General features: G+C 38.1%; 1 protein-coding gene across 1 annotated transcript; it reads left to right on the top strand.

Moving 5' to 3' along the window:
* The first annotated feature begins 6,968 nt into the window (after positions 1-6,968).
* On the top strand, positions 6,969-13,895 carry LOC126830206 (dextranase). The gene is made up of 3 exons (XM_050560543.1): positions 6,969-7,064; positions 10,366-11,560; positions 12,259-13,895. The coding sequence occupies exons 2-3, from the start codon at positions 10,649-10,651 to the stop codon at positions 12,781-12,783; spliced, it is 1,437 nt and encodes a 478-aa protein (XP_050416500.1). The 5' UTR covers positions 6,969-7,064; positions 10,366-10,648; the 3' UTR covers positions 12,784-13,895.
* Positions 13,896-15,787: the final 1,892 nt, after the last annotated feature.

Below are 15,787 nucleotides of genomic sequence, written 5' to 3'. Positions count from 1 at the left end.
TGAATTGGTTTGATTTGTTGGGTTGTTTTTTTTTTGGGGGGGGGGGGGGCTATTGTCAAAAGAAAGTGTTTCGATGATTTAGGACGGTGTACAGTCGATATTTCAGGATGGTGTACAGTTGGAAGACTGATTTCAACCCAGCGACCCGTAACTGGTGATTTGGCACTGAACAATGGCTGTGTATGGAGCTCTAAGTGCGTCAACTGATATGACTGCAAACAATGATGCAGTTTGTGTATTTTCTACAGACCTACTATAAGTCCATTTAGGATCACTTACTACAATAATTAGGACATGAATACTTCATGTTTCCTATTTAGAGTGGTGTTGTTGGGCAATAGACACGTCCTTCCTGAGATCATTAGGGTCCAAGACACGTTACAGTATGATAATGATATAAATCGTTTTGTAATGAACTTCATGAATGATATTTTCGTGTTTATTAGCCCCGTCGGAGCAGAGCAGTAGGAGATGAAACCTCAGTTTATTTCATTTCATTTCCTTAGTCATTGTAGAACGTATATTTTGTTTGAGAAAGTAAGCGATGTTTGGTTGTAAACGTAGATGTAATTAGAGGTTTGAAAAATCCATTAGCTGGTAATTGAATATTATTCAAGATTTATTGAAGCCTACAACTGTGACGAAGTATAGTTATTGGTAAATAGAAAAAAATACGTTTCAAAGGTTAGATTGATCCGGAAAAATTGGTTAGCGGTAATGGTTAGAGAAAATCAGGGCCGTATTTAGCGGGGGTGCAGAGGGTACATTGCACCCCCAGAAAAATATGGCGCCCGGAGCAATTGCCCCCCCCCCCCCCAAAAAAAGAAATTGATAACCTTTCAATCATAAAATAATACACTTGATTATGATCACCCAGTGGTGCTCAGTTGGGCATTATTTTGACGCCCCACCACTCTGCTGCACCCCCACTTTTAAAATCCTACATATGGCCCTGGAGAAAATTATGTTCATTAATTCGCAGAGTAGAACACGCTTCTATCATGTCTCTAATTTAAATCTCACAGGCGAAGTCTTACGAAGAGTTCGAATATTTTATGTCCAAGGCCGGATTGGGCCTCGGACCGTCGGACGTGATCAGTGGTCCATAGGCTCAGAGTGGGGACATTTTTTGACGAATATTAGATGGGAGCCAGTGGAAACCAGTTGATCCGACGGTCCAGAGCTTCCCGGCCCGCCCCTGTTTATGTCTGTGTATCATGTAGAACAGATTGGGGGCACTGTTGAATCTCAAAACTAACACGGTAAACACATTGTCCAAGTACTATTGGCTGTAATACAAAAAGCAGAAACTGGAATGATCGAGACTAATAACTCTACGACTTTCTTTCTTTTTTTTTCTTTTTTTAAAAAGGTGGATCAATATTTATTTTCTTGATAATCGGTGTTATTGTAACGTTACGTTTTTATTAACTGTGCAATGAATGCTCCTTTTTGAGTTTCGCGTCGATATATTTACGTTATCCAGTGAGTAATGTTTGATCTGATAGCGACCTATTTTTGCCTTGAAAGCATCATATTGTTTAGATCTCAAACAATCTAGTAGAATGACAATGTTTATCGATGTAGCCTTTCAAATTAAAACCAGAAAGGATGGCTTCTAGAATTAGTCTGTGGGTGACTTTGGGTGTATTTATTCCCAAGAGTCGTTGATAGTTCGCACACTTGTATTAGATCAGTAAGATTAATCAGTGTGACTTTTAATCTATAGAATATCGAGTTCGTTTTAGAACATTGTTCAGATAGATGTACACGTGTTTGATATTGTCGAGGGGCCACGGTGGCTAAGTGAGTAAGACGCTGGCTCGCTAGTCTGGAGGTCGCGGGTTCGCTCGCGGTGCTGGCCAACAAAGTTCACCCGGATTTTCCAGCGTGGTTTCACCTTGTAAGTGGTGCAGGCTGGAGGGCCTGACAAGGAAAGCTGTCTAGTCGTTCGGATGGAAAGAAAAGCCGAGGTCCCGTGTACATATTGGCGTGCACGTAAAAGATCCCTTGACAGTCGGAATTATATATAAGAGTAGGCCGTAGCGCCGATGTCCTTTTAAAAATGTCCCTCATAGCACACCGTATGGCGTATGGTCGTCCTCATTAGCCCAGTCGCGGCTGAACTGAACAGTAGGACGTTAAACCCCATTTCATTTTGATATTATCGAATATAATACGCACACCACTCGTGCCCCCCCCCCCTCTTCCCGCATATATACGATTTTCTTATGGGAAGCAAAACCCCGTGGGCGCACAAAGGTCAATATTTATATTTATTTCATTTAAAGGTCCGAAACGGGTGAATTTAGGGCTGCGTGGAGCTTACTGGAGTCGATTTGTAGCCTTGATGCCTTAAGGGACAGATAATTAACTCGTCTGAAACCGCTTCTTAAGCAGTCAATAATTACTGCAATAAATCGTCCTACTGTTCTGCTCCGACTGCTTATTTCTGGATAAGCTTTTAGAAAACTGTTTTTTTTTTCGAGCCAAACGACGTTAAGCTAGCGCTCATCCTAGTGCTATTAGCTCGGTCAACGGCGTTCGACACAATTCACCATGATATTCTCAGTCAACGTTTGCAAACACGTTTTGGACTGGGGTAAGCAGTCCTGGAAAGGATAAACTCGTTCATTCAGCACCGCGCGCACAAAGCTTTGGTATAATTGGTTTATATCGGGTGAGGCACGTCTGGACTACGGTGTACCTCAAAGTTCAGTTCTCAGACCGGAACCGTTCTCACTGTATGTTGCCCCACTCGAGGATATCATTGTCAGACAGTGTCTTCATACTATGCCGATGACACCCAATTGTACATCTGTTGAGAAACTAGGATGGATCACACTGTTCAAGCTTTTATTGAGACCTGTGTGGATGAAATTCGGCGTTGGATGCGAGCGAATATGCTAGCATTAAATGACGGGAAGACCGGGGTTGTCTCGGTTTTTGTTCAAATACAAGAAGGCTGATGACTCGGACATGTCTCCATGAACCTACTCTGGCTTCCCATTGTACAAATATGTCGCTTTAAAATTCCGCTCCTGTGTATTTAAAAGAGCTATCAGACTCAACTTGTCAACTATGAAGTCGAACAAAACATATGTGGATAGAACATTTATGTACAGCGCACCGAAGGCTTGGAAGGAATTACCGGCTACAATTAGAAATATTGAAAAATACGAGTCCTTTAAATCATCGCTTAAACCGTTTTTATTTAAAGAGTATTTTTAAATGTTTAGCAATGTTACTTCAAATTCTATCTACAACATTGTAAAACGCGTTGAGATATTATTTGTATATAGTAAGTGTTTCTAATTTTTTTTTTTTTTTTTTTTGGTGTGCGTGTGTGTGTGTGTGTGTGTGGGGGGGGGGGGTCTGTACATGGTGCAAACATTCTGCCAACGTAGATGTGGCTCGGATAGAGGTGGCAAATCCCTCAAACAAATTTCTATGAGAGACATGTAAATTTAAATCATTGTAAGGTCAAGCTTACATATGTATCAATAAAATATAATATTGTTCAGTGAATATTATTTGGGAAAGCGATATATTGGATTATTGCGGTATCAAAAAAAAAAAACATTTCAATAAAATTTACATTTTCCGATGTATTGATGTATAAAGTTATTGTCCAGCTCTCGTTAAGCACAAAACGTGGCTCTGTCGGGTATGGATTCATGTAATATTCGATTAAATATTCATGTGTGCATGCTGTAATTAATGGATGTTTTGTTGCAATAAATATCTTGTTTGATCTTTGTTTTGTATTTTCTTTTAATTATTATAATTATGCAATTACGTTTAATGCAATTACGTAGGCATGATGTCCTTAATGGATGTTGTGATGCAATAAATATCGTAACAGAAAGTCCCAGTTGCATTTACTCAGCTGGCGTGGCATAACATAAGTCCCAATGGATATTTCTTAGCTGGAATGACATAAGGCCCAATGGATATTTCCTTAGCTGAAGTGGCCCAAGCAGGGGCAGATCCCAAGGGGAAGGGGGGGGGGGTCCAAACCCCACCCTCAGCTACATAACAAAAATTGTAAAAAAAACACTTTATGAGAAACGTGTAATAGACCGGGGGCTCAGTGCGGAGGGGGGGGGGCATCAAATGAGCACAAAACCAGACTCAACAGTTCTATAGTCCAACCTTGAAATTATTCAATTGTTTTTTTCGGACAACTAGTATAGCAATCGTTGTGAAACTGAATCGGAGAGATTTTGATTTGACAGTTTTTACGTATTTCTGAAACAGATTTCGAAGTGTTGTAGCACCATGGGCCTTTCGTCAGACGTGACGAGCGGGCGATGGAAACCGGTCGCCACATCCTACGTACGACCCATGCATCTTTTCTTACTACATATCTTAGTAGTCTTGTGATCATCTAGAATTTGTCTCTAGCTGTCTTTGCTTCTGCTTCACGTTGTGTATATACTTCTTACTGTTTTCTTAAGACGTTTGTCTTTCCAGGAATAACAATGCTACAGTTCGTTTTTACATTTTATATACCATATAGCTGCTTACATATGGATACAATACATAATAGAATAAAGTCATTCTCTCAAACCTCCTTCAGCCAGACTCGTTGGGCGAGACTGCTGATAGAAACTTTAACATCTTTTCCCTTCCATAATCTGTCTTTTGTCTGGCGATTGCTCACAAATATAATAGTTTTGTAGCTTGGGTTTTGGACCTTCAATTATCTAATTGGTCAAATATGATGTAAATAATTAGAGAGATTGGTTAATTGAGCCAAATGACGTCGAAGCCCACCCCTTATATGGTAATGGAAATTTACTGGAGAAACTTCCCATGAGATATCTGTTATCAACCTAGAATTGAATGTTTACCACATTATAACTCTTTTTAATGTCATCTGTCACTCACTCGCTAACCTAAGTTAAAGAACAAATATGTGAATCCATTAACTTGCTAGAGATATTATTTAATACAATTTAATGCTATCATTAATTATAAGAGCAAAAATTCTAGCAATATTAATACAGTGTTTTGATCTTTTTCGACATTCGAAAGTAAACGTACGGTGCTATGACCACCTAAAGATAAATTTTAAATGTTCATATTATTAATTAGAACAGGTTTCGCTTTAGTTTTTGTATTTTACACTGACATTTATTGCTTTAAATCTTCCTAGTGCAAAAACAGAAAATTTGACTTTTGGTTCTCTGGGGTCACAAAAAAACAAACGTGAATTTAGCAAGTTTACATTTTTATTGAATGGGTGATTACGTTTGATCATTTACCGCATGTTTTCATGAAACAAGAATGTCTGCGCATTCCCTTTCAATGCAAATGACCTCATTTCATTGGGGAGGGATTTGGTGCAATGGTTAGAGAGTAGGATTTGTGACCGAATGGTTGCAGATTCGTGACCCGAATTGTGCGCCGAGTTCTTGTGTCCTTGAATAAGACACTTTATCCCTGTATTCCAGTCTACCCAGCTGTAAATGGGTACCGGTAGGATGGTGATACAAAAAACAGTTGCGCCAGTTGCGCTCCTTGAAGCAGCATATGTTGGGGCTCTTTCTAAGAGTTCGGGGGTAAAGGGAGGTAATCAGGCTTTACCTGTATCCTAGAGACCGGGACAATAATTGTGTAGCGCTTTGAGCATAAACTTGGTTTATGGATATAGCGCATTATAAATATACTCATTATTATTATTTGACCTTGGACCCCAAATGTCTCGAAATCGCCCCAACGGCGTATTTGATTACCATTCGGCAACGTATTCTACGCAAAATTTTACTATAGAAGAGTTGGGTTTGGTTTTGTAACCATTTGATGGACATCCCCCCGTACTGGGCCTCCAGACTAACGGTCGTTTCGTGTGCTTTATCCTTTATCTTCAGATGGTGGGATGGGCTTGGCATTCAAAGCGGGAAATAATGATATAGACATGTGTAATATCACAATTAATGCTTTGTATCAATGAAATTGAATCACAATGTGATACTGTTAATTCATTATAAAAAATTGCACACTGATAACACTTGCCATGGAAAGCAGGAATAATAGCTGTACACCAACAGCCCCCCAACACCCCAAGAACTATAATGTATTGCGTATGCTCGTCTTCATTGTACGGGTTAGTGCAAAGCAGTACGACATTAAACTCCATTTGATTTTTTTTCTCTTCATTACAATATTGTCACTCCCATTACAGTATTATTTAGTTTTGGCCATATCTATTTTAGTGAGAAAACTAAACATCTGTAGATGCTATGTTTCAGTTTAAATATTTGTTAGAACTTTAGCTTCAAATCCTATTTGAAAAAAGGTTGATCTTATATAGGCCCTTGTTTGTAGTTAAAACCTTTTCAGTTTATCGAATAAATTATGTTTATTGGGCGATAATCCCTTTTACCGTAAATGGATTTCCAAAATTCCGTATGTTCCCTTATCCATTATATTTTCCGCATTTTGTCTGCAGGCCTAATATTGCCCATACCCATCCTGTATTGTTTGTTTGGTGGAAGTTTAATAAAGATTGTTATATAGAGGTCAAGTATGTACTGGTGAGTGTCAGCCTACAATATGATGATATCGACAGATAGATATCCAGCTATACTTACTCAAACGGCGGAGGTGGGATTTCTATTAAGGAGGCCCTTGATTTGTGGATCGCATCTAGCAATGAAATGGAAAGGGGATTTAATCTTCCTACTGTGCTAATGAAAATGGGCAAACGCCATGCAGTTTGCTATGAGATGAATTTTGCCCCGACAGCAGCTCTACGGCCAACACTTATTTCTAATTCTAAGAACCACATGACATTCAATATCATCAGCTAAATCACCCGTACTAATACAAAGCTAAATTTACACGTTTCATAGAAACATAGTAATAAATGGATCCGCCACTTTCTTACACCACCATATGACACTTAAAAAGTTGAACCTCGCCCTAACAATACCACAGTTTATTATCATACATTCTCGACAAGACTTTAATACGGTCTACGCACTTCAATATCTACAGTATTAGATAATAAGTCTTTGTTCTAATCGGTGCGACAAGAGGAGGTACTGATTTTAACAGTAAGATAAGCTTTCACTGTTTTTGTCGTTATTTTATTTTTGGGTATTGAATTTAAATCGTGAAAATTGATGTTTGGAGTATTCTTGGCGATTTTAAGTGATTTTGATATGAAGAAAAATTTTCTTTGCGGGATGTTGCGTGACCGAGTGGTTTCTCTCGTGCACTTAGGTCGTAAAGTCTTTCATTGAATCAAGTGACGTGATCTCAATCTCTAACTTGTCTAACCTCGTGGGATTGCTCCTAATGCTAAATACCTAACTAAACATTTCAAAATGTACCAAATGATAGTCCCGAAATTACATCGTTTGTGTTAAAGACGAGAGAAACCTCGTCAAAACTTAAACTTTTAAATAACTTGTATTACTGTAATCGTGTCATGTTTTATTCTCATTAAGTGTTTCATTTGAACTTATTTGTTATATTTGTTTTCCGATCCGTTCGAAAACTCTACTGAAAGTAAGTAATACTGGTTATACGGAATTATTCAATCATTCAAATTTGATGTCGGTTTGGCGAACCATGATGAATTTGGGAGTTGACAAGATAAGTCAGGGAAGTTTCTATTATTATCTGTAATATTCATCGATTCATTTACATAATTTACTTAATATATTCCAATCATATGATACACGTAAAATGGATGCCGATGCTCCTTGCCTTCGATAATAATCGAATCCACCCAGGGACAGTTAACATAGTTCTATGTAAACGAGATTAAGGGTGCACTGTGTAAGAGCTAAATCTGCCTACTTCAGATATTTATTTTGGCAGTTATTAACATGACAAGCCCACAATGAACTCTCTAGGCGATCGGATGACCGAGATGTAAATGGATTGAAAAGCGATTGAGATTTAAAGAATTACAGACCAAAAAATGGATAATCAAGTCATTATAGCTTCGCTCAGAATTAAGAAATTTGAATGAAATTTTCAAAATATTACAGCAAGAAAGGTCAGCTCTTTATCTAAATCTTACATAATGTATATTTAATTAAGTTTGGTGCCCACTGAAACGGAACACTAAATAATAATTAGTGTTTTCGGAGGCTGGGTTTTCATAATGATATGACATGTCAATTTGTTAAAGGACAATATTGGTGTCAGTCATTATAAAATATGTGATAGAGCTCGTTAAATACATCCCAAATATAATTTTAACACAGAGATCATTGCTACGGGAGACTTGTAACAAGTACGTGAAGAAACGGGAAGTGACGTCAAACATGACAAACATGAGTTGTCCTTCTATATAACTGACTGAAGTAACGAGCGGTAACAGACAAACGATCGAATTTCATTTCACTGATAATTCCGTTGAAGATGAAAAGTTGTTATATGAGTCGATGAGAGGATATCTGACAATTCAAAAAAAGAATTGGCTGTCAGTAGATAACAGATAACGAACAAATAAGAAAAAGTCCGTGCATTACCATGTTTTTATTAAGAACAGAATGAATAAAAACGGGGAAATGTACGGGATTTTTCTACTTTTTCTCGTGTCTCTTATCTAGTGACAGCCAATTCTATTTTTGAATTGCGAGATACCCTCTCACCGTCCCATATAATAACTTTTCAACTTCAATGGAATTATCAGTGAAATGAAATTCGATCGTTTGTCTGTTACCGCTCGTTACTTCAGTCTGTTATATAGAAGGACAACTCGTGTTTGTCATGTTTGGCGTCACTTCTCGTTTCTTCACGTGCCATGTTCGTTCTTGCTCCATCGTTTGTCTGTTACCGCTCGTTACTTCAGTCTGTTATATAGAAGGACAACTCGTGTTTGTCATGTTTGGCGTCACTTCTCGTTTCTTCACGTGCCATGTTCGTTCTTGCTCCATCGTACACTCATACTTGTTAAGAAATAACATATTCGTTGTGTTTGAAGGTTTAAAAAGACGTTTCGCTGTGTTTGAAGGTTTAAAAGGACATTTCGTTGTGTTTGAAGGTTTAAAAGATGTTTTGTTGTACTAAACAGATGTTTCGCTGTGTTTGAAGTTTTAAAAAGAAGTTCCTTGTATTTAAAAAAAGACGTTTCTTTCTGTTTGAAGGTTCAAAAAGCCGTTTCATCGAATTTTAAGGTTTAAAAAGCCGTTTCGTTGTGTTAGTAGTTTTTAGAGGCCATTTCGTTGTGTTTGAAGGTTTAAAAAGTCGTTTCGTTGTGTTTGAAGGTTTAAAAGGACATTTCGTTGTGTTTGAAGGTTTAAAAGATGTTTTGTTGTACTAAACAGATGTTTCGCTGTGTTTGAAGTTTTAAAAAGAAGTTCCTTGTATTTGAAGGTTTAAAAATATGTTTCGTTGTATTTGTAGGTTTAAAAAGATGTTTCGTTATATTTGAAGGTTTCGTTAATAAACTTTTAAAAATCGACAATAATTTACGCCCTAGACTAATTCGTAACTTATCTCAGTTTCAGTCCGGAACGTACCACGCTCCGCACCGTTTATGCGCGTTTTAAAAATATAAATCGTGTTTTATAAATTCCCGAAATATACACACAAATATCATGATTGTAAGTGATAATTCTAAATAGTGTTTGTTACCGAAAAAACAATAAAATTGCGAAATTAAAGAGATTTAGTTCATCGATATCATTCCCATTGAATCCTATTGTGTGACCTGGTTTGTTTACATTGATTTAATGCCCCCGTCAGACCGGGGTGGCGTCCGTACTGCGCTGGTGCGACCTTACGGCGACCAGAAAATGTACAAGGTCAGTGGCAAACGTGAACACAACGCCAGAAAATGTCCGCAAAAAATTTCAAACTTAAAAAAAGTCGCCATCTTACCGCGACCTGTTCGATTATACCGCGTTCTAACGGGGGAGCCCGTCACGAATTCTCCTCGCTTATGTGGTTTCTGTTGAGATCTATTGGTTTGGCAACGGCGATCATCGGCGAACCCGCGACGCTCTAACCACGATTGCACCGTAAAAGTCCACTATTTTCCCGATACGCATGCGCGAGTGGAAGTGTCGTAAAAAAATAGCCTACCAATATTGGATTACGGGTTCGTAAAAAACAGCCACTTTGGTGATTTTTTTTTTATTTTCGCAAAAAACACTGTGTACCAGTACCAGTCCGTCTTGTATTTTTGTTTAGAATATATTACTATCAGTTGTTTATGGTCCATAGGGAGTTCAATAATTTGTAGTATTTTTATTCACTTGTTAAAAATCTTCGAATTTTACCAGTCTGAATATGACGTAATGACCATAGCAACCATTATTGTCAGACCAGCCTTAAAATGAAATTAACTTATTATCTTTTAAATAAACTCCCTAATTTTGTATTTTTTTGTTTCAGGTGTGTGTTTAAATAAGACAGTGGTTGAATTTCATTGTTGATGGCATACAAGCAAAATTTTATGAAGATTTTCTTTTGAGGTGTAGAATTTGTGGCTACTGCAAAGGGAGTCTAGTACCCAGAAAATATCCATTCGAAGTGTGAGTCGCCCAGGAAATTTAGAGCACTGTTATACTCATTCAACGCCAATTTCCGACCAATCAGAATCCAAGACATTTCCATTCTGGGCTACAATATAAATCAAATATTCTGTTTGACATTGGTACTTATTTAGTGACCCAAAATGATGGCGACGAAGACGATTCTAGCTCTGTTAGTCCAGTTCCTGATCAGACAAGCATTTGGTAACCTCAATACATATCCTGCGCCTCGTGGAATCCAGGCATCCAACAAGTTTCGGGTTTATCTTAGTCAAGGTGGACAAAGACAATCCAGTTTCACCTACATCACCACATCAGCTCAGCGTGCTACAGAGACGCCCAAAACCAAAGGTGGGCGTTCGGTTTCGTGGACATCCTTCTCGTTTTCGGGAAGCGCTGTTACCGCCGAGATCCACACTCCACACGACTTTCAGAACTGTATCGTCAGACCGCAACATTACGGATACAAATGCCAGAGGACCGGAAGTAAAACAGCCCATGTTACAATAAGCAGCACGAGCAGAATGATGTCTGTTGAGTTTGACTATGATTATGGGAGCATCAATGTTGACATTAAGGACAAGATGCTGATTTTTGCGGATCCACCAGAATCAAATGTTCCAAACGAACACGATAGCTCGGTTCTCTTCTACAAAGCCGGAGTTCACAACTTGAACGGCCAGATGCACCTAAATAACAACATAAAAACTATTTATTTAGCTCCTGGTGCCTGGGTTGAAGGGGGCTTTCTCACAACAGCTAATCATCGGGTTACGCTCCGAGGACGTGGAATCTTGTCCACACGATCCTACAAGTGGCGTGACGAAGAGTTCCTCTGGGCAACGCTGAACTTCGACAAAGGAGACAATCATGTTGTAGAAGGGATTGTCATGGTCGATCCCCAACGATTTTTCTTTAGAGGTCTTAGTGGCTACAACACCATCCGCAACGTGAAGATGATAGCTCCCTGGGCGCATAATTCAGATGGTGTGGCAATAGGACGTGATGGGTTAGTTGAAGATACGTTCATCTGGGCTAACGACGATTCTTTTAAGGTAATAACAAAATCTTATTCAGTTTATAGAACTCATACACTTATACAAACACCTGAGTAAGAGCTTTTATATAGTTATGTAATCCAAGATGGTATGGGAAAGAGGCATACTGCGTAGAGGAAGGTTCGTTCATCTGGACCACCGACGACAATTTTACGGTTTGCGTTAGAAATGTTTTTCGGTTGATATGAATTGCACTTGTTTGCATAGACAGGACGTGCCAATTTGGCTGCATAATTAATATTGCAAACTACAATATTGTGAAAAATAAATCTCTAATAGGAATATCGACAGACATAATACAAGAGAATATTTCTACAAGGTATCTTACCCTATTAGTATTTATCTACCAGGAGTTGGCTGATAAAGTAGTATTCCCGCTCGGAGTATTCCAGTCCGGTTTCCCCGTGTCAGTGGTGTAGGATGGGGGAGGGGGGCTTGCAAACACTTTGGTCTAGTCGTTCGGGTGGCCCCGTGTACATGTTGACGTACACGGAAAAGAAACCTTAGACAGTTGCGATTAGATGAAAAGTAGACAGAAACGACATTGTCATGGCGAAATTGCATCATCGCGTATGGCGCATGTATGGCCGTCTTTATTATCCCGATTGGTGTGAAAAAGTAGAACGTTAAACCCCATTCCATTTCATTTGCTCACCTAAAGCCGTTAATCTATACTGATATCTCTTCTCACTTAGGTTTATAAAGACAATATGGTCGTCAGACGATGTGTGGTCTGGCAGGCTCAAAATGGCGCCGTGTTTCAGTTCGGATGGTGGAAGAAAAGATACGCGAAGAAAATAAGGATCAGTGACGTCGACGTCATTCACACCGACTGGTGTACATTTAAGGGGCGTAAGTGTCATCTCAGTACGAATAATGCAATCATTGATCTGGGTGGGAACAAAACGAAATCCTTTAATGTCAGTGACATTGTTTTTTCTAATATCCGTATTGAAGGTTCATGTCCTAGATTAGTGTACTTCAAGATGAACCCTTCCTCGACCGGAAGTGTCACCAATATGCATTTTAACAACTGGTCCGTCGAGTCCCAAACGACCCACGACCATCTCCATAACGAAATACAAGGAGCCAATAAAGCGCCAATATCAGGCTGGACGTTTACTAATTTAAAGATCGGCGGTCATTGTATCAGTAGTCCTAATCAGGCTGATTTTAGACTTGAATCTCACACTAACAATATTAAATTTATATGTCATTAAATACAGAGAACTTGTCCTTATTCGTTGCTTTATATTAATTCGGGGGCTTGGGTTGTTCTAATGAAATTGGCATTATATATACTTGTCTATTATATATACTTGCATCAAAGATGCTTTCCCACAAAAGTATTTATCGGGTGGTTATTTCCAATAAAATTATAGCAATTTTAGTTTAAAGTAGAAACATCCAATCTTACTTGAAAAATAGCCTACAGGATTCCCAGAAAACATCAATGGAGTGTATACGAAAGTATAAGGACTTCATTAACCGGCAACCCGACGATTTGGGATATCTGCTCGAGTGACGTCAACGGCTGCACGCGAAGGTACGCGTCAGCCAAGTCACGTGACACAAATATGACTTTTTTTTAATAGATTTTTTATACCTTAGGTTATTTCTTCGCGAATACAATGTTTTGAGAAGGATTTGAAGCAAAGTTTTGATAGATTAATTAGATTGAATATGTTTTTAGTCCAAATATAGCATCTGACCACCCAGTTTGTACGCGGGAAGGTATCTTTGATATGTCTTAAAATGTTATTTTCTAATATAAAAGTGACAATTATTATCCTGATAAATTATATACATGTATATAGGTTTTTATTCGCGCTAGGAATATGTTTGGTAACTGCATTTCGAATCCGGGCGCTGGAATATGCGTGAGAGATTCCACTCGGTTATTAATATTAAGATCATATTTTTATACATACTACCTACGACATTGTCTTGATAATTTAATCATCCATTTAGATCCATGTCAATTGGGCTTTGAAATATTCAAAAATGGTTTGATTCCGCAATTCAATTTACAAAAGTATCCCGAAGACTTTATTGGTGCTTCAGCTTGCATCTGTGTAAAATGTGCAAAGGCGTTCTGTATTTGCAGAGCCAATTAGTTATCCCGCTGTTTATTTTGTAAATGTATGGTGGAACTTTTAAAAATCCTTTTGAGTGTTATCAACGAATTTCTTATTGTTATACTATTGGGATTAATTTTAACGTGTCATTTATTTTACATTTTAGAGCTTTATTCGTGTTGTCACTTAAAAATTGGTATGTGTTTTCGTGAAAAAGTAATACAAGTTTAATAATAAATATATTTTTCACTTTAGTCCGCCTAAACAGCTTCATTCTGACCTTTATTTCATAGACATTGACATAAAACTATAGCAGATATGATAAAATTGATACAACGTCAGTGGCCATCTTTGGTGACGTCATAGGGAAATAACCTACCACGTGATGAGTGTCCACCCAAGTCCAAACCTATTAAACATTTCTCCCTACTCAAATGTTCCTACAGAACCATAGCAGATTCAGGACTATTACATGTGTGTAGAAGGTCAACAGGCAGAGCTTTAAATGGGAATAACTGTAACACCCTTTCAAATATATGTCTATGTCAGCCGTTTCAACAATTTTTATCCGATTTCTAGGGTTATGACCACTGCCTTTTACCCATAATTGTGAAATACGTGCCAGGGCCACTGTTATTAGTTTCAATCAGAGGAAACTTAACATATATGTTAAGGATCAAAAGATTCTGGCGGTTTTCGATTTTGGTATGCATCATGGGGCAATTTGTATGGTAATGATCCTTTTCTTTTACGTAAAATGTGAATTATGTACCCGGTTATGTGGACTTTTCCGAAGCCGCGATTTTTTATTCGAATCAATAAAATAGGAAACTTTGGCGTGATTTTATCACGAATATTGATAATTTCGTTATCCGAAAGTCGACCATCTTGGCAATAGCCCCTAATGGGCTTTGTCAAAATCGTAGGACCCAAGAAGTATTTATGCCAATTGATATGCTTGCACTAATCGAGGTGTTTTGTAACTTCCTAGTTTTCCTCCGAATAATTATAATTTCCTCGTGCTCATTGGTGGATCCGCTGAATCTAAAGATCATTAATAGAACAGAACAAAGGGCCTTTGAAAGTTTCATGTGAATTAGATATGAATTATAAATATCGAAGAATTGTTACTTGACTTCCCAGCTTCATTTTTATATTGTAAAGACTGTGTTTGTTAAAGGATTACAATTAAGATGAGAAAATGACTTGGCTGAATTACTTTAAACAAATCAATTTACTATAATAACTGAATCAACCTTTTGTAGAAACAATAAACATCTCCACGTACGTTTCTTTTCCTGATCTAATGACTACTACATTAAAATATAAATATTTACACACCATCTAACATGAGCAGTTCTAAACACTGGTTCATACGGTGGCTGAGAAAGGACATCCAATGATTTTATTTTTCCCAAATTATCTCGATCGATCGACTTAAAAATTATCTCGATCCATCGACTTAATAATTATCTCGATTTATCGACTTAATTATCTCGATCAATCAATTTAGAATCTCGATCGATCAACTTTTTTTATAGCGAAGCGGGGACACGGCCTCGGGCACTCTCCTTCCCCTCAAACCAGCGGCTCAACGACGGTGACGAGAAGGGTATGTCGGGAGCTGTAGGATTTAGCTCTTACATAATGTATGTTTAATATGTACTGTCTCTATAATTCCGTTTTATCGTTTAAGGACAACACATGTTGATATTAATATACGAATATCATTGTTTTTGATTTATATTATTTAACTCCCTTTAATTTTAGGGCAGTTGGTTTTTGGACCCCTGATACCATTTCACACATTAGACCACATAGCTTAGTAGCGATATGAGCCTCAGCGGAAGCGGGCGTTAATACAAAGCTACTGGGACTAGAATGCGGAGTGGGTGTGTTCAGTTCTTAACTCAATGATATATTCTCTAATACACTGTTCGGGGTCTCGTTTACCGACACGTAGTGGAGGATATCCCAACTGCAGTGGGAAACAGTTTGGGCACAGCGAAGTCGGTGCGAGGTTGTTCATAAATACGTCATTGGAAGTCAAACTGTTTGGGCCCCGCGAAGTCAGTATGATCTTTGTTGGTAATTACGTCAGAGTAAGCCAAATAGTTTAACTGAAATAAAACCAAGTTTCAAATTC

This window comes from Patella vulgata, chromosome 8 (genome assembly GCF_932274485.2).
Source record: "Patella vulgata chromosome 8, xgPatVulg1.2, whole genome shotgun sequence".
NCBI lineage: Eukaryota > Metazoa > Mollusca > Gastropoda > Patellidae > Patella > Patella vulgata.
This window is presented reverse-complemented; position numbering and strand designations above follow the sequence as displayed.

Bases quoted from the DNA above. Each gene is read 5' to 3' on its own strand.
- LOC126830206 (XM_050560543.1), top strand. From the start codon at position 10,649: ATGATGGCGACGAAGACGATTCTAGCTCTGTTAGTCCAGTTCCTGATC. The intron at 11,561-12,258 runs GTAATAACAAAA...CTTCTCACTTAG, and splicing joins CTAACGACGATTCTTTTAAG to GTTTATAAAGACAATATGGT.